This window comes from Erpetoichthys calabaricus, chromosome 6 (assembly GCF_900747795.2).
Source record: "Erpetoichthys calabaricus chromosome 6, fErpCal1.3, whole genome shotgun sequence".
NCBI classification, from domain to species: Eukaryota; Metazoa; Chordata; class Cladistia; order Polypteriformes; family Polypteridae; genus Erpetoichthys; species Erpetoichthys calabaricus.
Window position 1 is genome coordinate 217,190,747 of NC_041399.2, and position 7,806 is coordinate 217,198,552.

Sequence of the window (7,806 nt, forward strand, 5' to 3'; positions counted from 1 at the left end):
CACCTTCTCGAGTTAAAGTGTACACCAAGTCCGGCTGACAGAGGGTCTGACAACACAGGGGACGTAAACGCCAGCTTCAGTGTGACAAACCTCTGGGGCTCGTTTGGGGAGGGCAGAGTCACAGTTCAGCTGACTTGGTCAAGTGGCCAAGTTTCCAAGTCCACATCCTCAAGTCCACAGCTCAAGTGTCATAATCCGGGTGACACTGTGGCAGTTCAGTGACTGTGCTCACATAAAGCTGCCACCTAGGAACAACAGTGCCACAGCAGGGTAGTAAGAGGAGGAATGAGGCTGGTGGCAGTTGACGTGAGTGCCAGGCACATGGCAGCTGTGGGCACCCATCAACTGTCAGATCTGAGCTGCAGGCACCATGGCGGGGTGTTCTCCTCCTCCTCCTCCTCCTGCAGTCCCTGGAAGTGAGCCGCTCTGAGAAACCGAAATGAGGTGACGGTGGCAGGCCACAACCTGACATCTCAGGGAGGAAATGAGCAGCAACTGAAATGGGGCTCAGGGCAGGAGATGCCGCGGTGCCCCCTGGCACTTCTTGTCAGCCTGCCACTCTTTACCTTCTTTAGTTCCTGTGCCAGTTTCGTCGTTCTGCGGTTTTGTGTTCTCGGCTGTTATTCTGATTAATTTCAGCTCAGGCTCGGCCATGTTGTTTGTCATGATGGTGTCCACTGCTGACCACATGATCATCACGTCACGACACAAACTCTCAATGGCTGTCTTTAGTCAGATGATGAGACAGACCGGGCGCCAGCATGCCAGTGTCTGACCTGGTGTGATGTCACCAGAGGCGCCATCATGATTAGTGAGGTAAGTGAGAACACGGACAGGACAACTGAGAGAAAGGAGGAGGAGGACAAAAGACCCCATGAACCTGACCCTCGGAGCAGAGAGATGGCTGTGAGTGAAGGGGACACATCCATGGGCACCCATGGCACACGCTACCTGAACACAACCTTCTGATGTTCACAGGTCACCTCAGTGACTGCGTGTCCAAGTGACATCGTGACACATCAAAGAGGGGCTCAAGTCTGCCAAGGTCACCTGGGTGAGTGGTGCCAGTCAGTGCCAGCGTCACATTCATACAAATCCTGGCTCTTTAATGGCACTTCATTGGCATGTGTGGGTCCCTTGATGGGGGTGCGTTGTCTGCTCCTGAAGATGGACCTGTGGGCTTTGAGTTGCTTCTAGAACTCTATAATGTTTGGTGAGCTACTTAGCATGGTACACCAGAAGACCCAAACTGAGCCTGCACATCAGGACACCAGTGGGGTGGCACAGACCCGTTACCACCTGTTCATATGTGCATGGAGCCCACTATGGGTGGAAATAACACGGGGGTCTTTCTGGAGCCTCCCAATGGCACCCATTTGGCATTACTATGAAGAAGCACCTTGGCACCTTTACCAGGCGTCGACTGGGGTGTTGTGAGGAGAGTGTGCGGACGTCACCTTTAAGCGGGTGGGCTCTTCTTTAGGGGTCTCTGCCTTGGTCCCTCTCTGTTTAGCAAGAATGGCCAGCATGAGAAAGAGCAGAAAGAGAAAACAAGCACCGGAGACCCCTTTGGGTTGGACTCCAGCGGAGGTGCTGTTGTCCCCTGCAGTGGCCTCGTGGTCCGCCACATTGTTGTGTCACAAGATGTCACCGACTCGGTCTGCACACCACTGCTAGAGGTGGCCAGATTTGCCTTTTGCTGACCGCACTGTCAGTGAGCGCAGCCTGATTCGTCTCAGCCACAGTTTTGTCATTTGTGTCCCTTATTGTCTTTTACGTCTGTCACTTGTTAAAATTTATTTTCTGTTTGCTGTGCCACTGGGCTGTCATTTTGAATCCGTGTCCATTTGGACTTGTCCTCATTTTGCAGGTCCTAAAAATGACCCCTTAAACTCATGGCGATTCTTGGGGGTCCTGTCTTTTGAGCTTTGACACCGTGGGGTCCACAGGGGTTTCCAATCACGCCCCGCCCATATCACCGAACCAGGACATTTAAAAGCTGTGATTGGACGGGTTAAGAATTGTGAGGATGCAAGTGGGGTGGGCGTGAGCGCTGGATGGGGGGGGCTGCCTGCATGTGGACCCCGGGGGTGCACACCCTAATCTCCCAGATGGCAGACCCGCTCATTCCTGAAGTTTATTTTATTTATTAAAAGTAATGTGTGAGGTGCCCCCCCCCACCTTATGAACCATTGCAGCTCGTGAAGGCGACCACCTTTGAGTCGCGCGATTCCCTTTTGTCACTCGCCGTGCGTCCCACACCGCACAGTAATAGCGAGCCGCGTCCTCGTCGTCGATGTCGTTGATCGTGAGGGTGAAGAGGAGACCCCCGTGCTCGGCCAGGTATTTGTATTCGCTAAAGCCGCTGTCATACGTGGCGCGCTGTTTGGAGGAGTGACGGAGGACCCTCTTCAGTTCGCCTCCCGTTTCTCGGTACCAGTGGACCACCACCGTGTCCTGACTGACGCCGGTAAGCCTGCAGTGCAGCCTCGCCATGCTCTTCCCCCTCGGTCTGGTGACGGACGGCGTTTGCTCCAAGGTGACCGCAGAGGCGACAGCTGGAAAGAAACGCAATGAAGCGACAGATCAGGAGGACAAGAAACTGAGCGACAGCCCGTCAAGGACATAAGGGCTTGGCGGCAGCCTTGTCATAGCCCACTGTGCCCCGTGAAAGTCGCTATATAAAAGAACTTACAGGTAAACGCGACCAAAATTAGGAGCACCCGCCGTGACTGCTGCCTTGTCGCGAGTGACATCTCAGACGAAGCGACACTGCACTCTGGGACACTAAGTGGCGACAGGACGTTGGCTCTCCCCTCGCAGCGGGTGTCTGGTAATAAGCGGGCACATCACGTGAACTGCGAGGTACAACGACGAAGGAGGCGGGCTGAGGAACACGAGCGCCCCTGGCGGCCATTCCGTCAACTTCGCCTGAGATGGGAAAGTGAAGGGCTGAGCAGCAGGGAGCAGCTGGGGGCCACAAATCAAAGAAGCGTGAAAGGCGCTAAACAGAAAGAGAGCTGGTGGTCCATAGAACACAACCCTAAAAGAGATAATAGCCGGGCCACAACAGACACTGGCAGGGCTCACCTGAGGGGCAGGCTGCTCGACCACTTAACAAGAAGGAAGCCTCCATGAGGTCCACCAGGGCTCTGAATCTTCTTCAATGGGCTTTCTGGACTTCATGAAGGTTTAAAAAAGGCAAACCAGAGGGGCAGAAATGGAAAGAAGGGCTGGAAGAACTCCAGGGGGGCTCAGCCTCTTCATCCTCCTTCTATTGAATGTTCTAGAAGCGGTGTCAGTTTTACAGCTTCTGTGTATCCCCCCTTGGAGGGACACTGGAGAGTTTAGGGGTCCGCAAGTAGGTCCCTGTTGGAAGTGTGAAAGCTCCTTGAGAGGACAGACGTTTTCATCTTGAATACAGACTTGCAGTGGCTTAGGGGCAGGGTCATGGGTGGGACGTGTATGTGACTCAAATAAAGGGTGACTGTCCAGGACGTCATCTGCATGTCCTTGAAGCTCCAGGGTGGAGCCTGCAGACAAACCAGACATGATAGGGAGAGAGAGAGAGATCAATAAGAAAGGCATGATAGATAGATAGATAGATAGATAGATAGATAGATAGATAGATAGATAGATAGATAGATAGATAGATAGATAGATAGATAGATAGATAGATAGATATGAAAGGCACTATATCATAGATAGATAGATAGATAGATAGATAGATAGATAGATAGATAGATAGATAGATAGATAGATATGAAAGGCACTATATCATAGATAGATAGATAGATAGATAGATAGATAGATAGATAGATAGATAGATAGATAGATATGAAAGGCACTATATCATAGATAGATAGATAGATAGATAGATAGATAGATAGATAGATAGATAGATAGATAGATAGATAGATAGATAGATGTGAAAGGTGCTATATGATAGATAGATAGATAGATAGATAGATAGATAGATAGATAGATAGATAGATAGATAGATAGATAGATAGATAGATATGAAAGGCACTATATCATAGATAGATAGATAGATAGATAGATAGATAGATAGATAGATAGATAGATAGATAGATAGATAGATATGAAAGGCACTATATCATAGATAGATAGATAGATAGATAGATAGATAGATAGATAGATAGATAGATAGATAGATAGATAGATAGATAGATAGATAGATATGAAAGGCGCTATATGATAGAGTTGTCCCCATCAGAGACTGTGTGTTAGGCGGCTGGTCGATTGTCACATGGTGGTCTCATGAGGTGGACTTGCTTTGCACTATGGACACAGTTGTGCTTTATGGATGTTCGGTGATTCTGGTGGCCATCGTGGGCTCATTGTGCGCAGGTAACTCACCTGTGATCTCACACCACGACTGGGGTTCTCAGGCTCAGGTCCCGGGTGTCTCTGTGGCTTCAGGTTTTTACCCCAAGCAGTTTCACAAATCAATGTGCCCAGGGGAGCAATCAGCTGTTTGCAGGGGGCGTGCAGGATTTGCTTTTGATAGGAGTCAGAAACTGCATGTCTGCACAATGCTGGGGGGCCCAATGTGACACACACTCTGACACCCCCGTATGGACCCCCATAACTGAGCCACTTGTTGCTTAATTAGCAATTAACACTCAGGAAAGTGTCAACTTTGTTACTTTCTCGTATTATAGCGAAAGTACGGGAATCTGTAACCCTAAACTCCTGACGTTTTAGACCTTTGTGAAATGATGTGCGCCTGTCCGTCCCTCTCTCTGTCCCTCTGTCTGTCTGTCTGTCTGTCCCTAAACACGATCACCCGAACGCGCTTTGCTCTGCTCAGTGAGATTTTGTACCCCCTGCTTGATATCAAAATAAGGAATTCTATCGACTTTGGACCCCCTTCCGGTACTTTAACTGAATACTTTCTCGAATTTTCAAGTAAACTGCTGTATGGTTATAATTACAGAGAGATGATTCAAATTTTGTTTAGATATTTAGAATGAAAAAAAACAAACAGATATGACATTTGAGAAAAATGACTTAACCGGAAGTAGTATTTTATTTAAACAACCATCCGAATTTTTTGTGTCATAGAAATAGAAATGTGTACATGATATTAAAAACTGTATTCAATACAACGCAAGCTCTTTCAATATTAATTTTATTTTAACTGTAGTTTAACAATGACGTGTAAACATTGAACATGCCGTGTTAATATAAAGACATCATACAATAAGCTGCTACCTCACCGTCGTGATTCACATTTCCATTTATGATTTTTCTTCCGCCATCATTATCATAATTAAATGTCGCTAAATGCATTCTTACGTATAGCAATTTATTGCAACAAATATTCTATAATGTTAACACTTTTTCTATGGTGACTGTAATTCTTTACACTTTGCACATATCGATGTAATGATGAAAAAAGTCCACCGCCGCCTTCGACCTCCCTAAAGCGAAAATATCACTTGAATATGAAGTTTGATTACAAATGGAGAGAAATGACTGGGTGTCGATATTATCAATGAGTTAGGATGAGAAACACAGAGATGGGAGACCTCAGAAATGTCGCCGGACTGTAGTGACCTTACTATCTAGTCGAGGGGCGCGCACTGCCGGTGTTTTCACATTCTGTTTTGTTAATCTGCCCCTCCAGGTCGGGGTCACAGGGAAGCTGCACATGGGGACAGTGACAAGAGTCAACATCTGGTTTCCAGATGTTGACAATAAATGACGAGCTGTGCAGACACGGGTGCAAATGACATCGAACAGTAACGTCTTCTGCACTGATTAGTAAGAAAAGAAAAGAAAAGAAAAGAAAAGAAAGTCTAAACTTGGCGCTCGTCCCCCGCGGTCCACTGTGGCTGCCGCGTTCATCCCGAGTGAATTCCGCTTTTACCGGCACTGCTGTCTCTGTTCTTTCTCCGTTTCTACGGCAATGCTGAAGTCCCACCTTTATTTGTATTCGTTTCTTTAACCCTCTCATTTCCGACATTTTACTCAATGAAAACAACGAGGGGGCCAATGCGCCACACGATCGAGCGCCCCGGCCGTTTCCACGCATGAAGCGACCCCCCAATCAAGTCTGGATGATGGCGTTTGACTTTCACGCGCATGTCGCCCCTCGCCCTCACAGCCCTGGCCCCGACCCAAGTGACTGGCCAATGCCCATCATCTTCGCAGACAGCTACCGTTAATATACGGCGCCTTTTGGGTGGGTTTGCTGGAAGCCCCTCACCAGTTCAAACTCCTGTCCTGAACGCCGCTGAGCAGATGTGAGATTTTTAGAATCAAGGGAATCGATCGGCTCCACCGTGTCGCAGATAGGTGGCACTATCCCGTGTCGCAGATAGGTGGCGCTGGCCTGTGTCGCAGTTTTTGCGCGGAGGTCCGCCCTCCGGTGCCGCCGTGTCTTCCCAGTAGGCACAGTAGTAGATCCCCGCGTCTTTCGGGGTGGCGCCGGTCACCGTCAGGATGATGCGCCTGTCCCTCCTGCCCCCGGTAAACCGCTGCTTGAAGCCCTCGTCGTTGATGTACTCCCCCGAGTTCTGGTATAAGATTCTCTCCACCTCTTTGCCCTCCGTTTGCCGGTACCAGTGTATCAGGGTGCCATCTGATAATTGGGAGCCGATGTCGCAGTAAAACCTGCAGCTTCTCCCTTTGGTGTTCACCAGGAGGGTCTGAGGGCTTTGCTTTAAGCTGCCGTCCGCCGCGGACCCTGCGAACAAGGGGACACCAAGTGTAAGCGACATTAACGACAAAAGAATGAGATCCGCGACCCACGCAGGCGTTAAAACTCACGCGAGAGCAGCGACACGGAGATGAGGATGAAGGTGGCAGCTGCCCGCCCATCCATGATCGTAACCGGCTTGGCACTCGTGCTGGCACAGAGCTCAAATGGTGGCACGTCTCAGCCTGGCAGACGAAGAGTGTCGCCGACTTTATACTGACACACTGAGTGACGTGTTCAGTGGCGGCCGCCTTGATCCACAGAGAAGTGCAGTGGGTGGGCACTGTGTGGGGTTTGGCACCCTGCCCGCTACCCCTTAGCCGATGAGAGAGCTGCTGGGGTCCTCACATGTGTGCCCAACACCACAAGGAGCTTCACTGTGAATAAAGAAAGAAATGAACTTCCAAGTGTCCGAAGGCTGTGTCTGTGTGTCACTGATGTCACTGATTTGGTATTAGCACGTGACAGTGGCGCACTTTGGTCCCCACCCTTAGCTTGATAGCTGCCACTTAGTCACTGTTCATATATTCAGGCTGAGTGCCCAGCTCCACGATGGCATCAGAAAACCCAAAAGGGGCATAAGAGGGGGTCACCACTTGTCAGGTCACCTCCACATCACCATGCCACTCGTGACATGCCCATATGGAGCTGCCAGGTAGCCCACACAGCTTTGGGGGAGAAACCAGAAAAGACCCACTTGATACATCAGCGGCCCTGCAGAGGTGTGGTGACAAAATCAACTGCTGTGCCACCACACGTCACTTTTAAAATGCAGCAGCATGAAAATGGTTGTCCTTGTGTCCCCTCACACCCTCAGAGTCGTGCGTCTGATCCCCGGCCAGGCCTTCGTCTGAGTGTGGTCTGCATGTTCTCCCCGAGTCTGTGTGACGTTTCCTCCAGACCATCCAGTTCTCATTCTATGCCACATGGACGTGTCTGCTGGCCTCATTGGCATCTAAGGTAAGTGCCCCCTGAGACACTGGCACCCTGAAGAGTCCTGCCTTGCAGCTGATGCTGCAGGAAAAGCAAATGAGTGGAGTGGCGTGCTGTACAAGCACATGAAGATGTCCTGTGTGCCA

General features: G+C 49.7%; 2 gene segments (V, D, J or C); both read right to left on the reverse strand.

Annotated features, from left to right (window-relative positions):
* Window positions 1–1,409: 1,409 nt before the first annotated feature.
* On the reverse strand, window positions 1,410–2,814 carry LOC127528348 (immunoglobulin lambda variable 5-39-like). The segment is given in 3 exon segments: window positions 1,410–1,505; window positions 2,182–2,558; window positions 2,696–2,814. Coding segments are annotated over 3 exon segments (534 nt in total).
* Window positions 2,815–6,192: 3,378 nt separating this feature from the next.
* Window positions 6,193–6,975, reverse strand: LOC114641813 (immunoglobulin lambda variable 1-44-like). The segment is given in 2 exon segments: window positions 6,193–6,715; window positions 6,799–6,975. Coding segments are annotated over 2 exon segments (483 nt in total).
* Window positions 6,976–7,806: the final 831 nt, after the last annotated feature.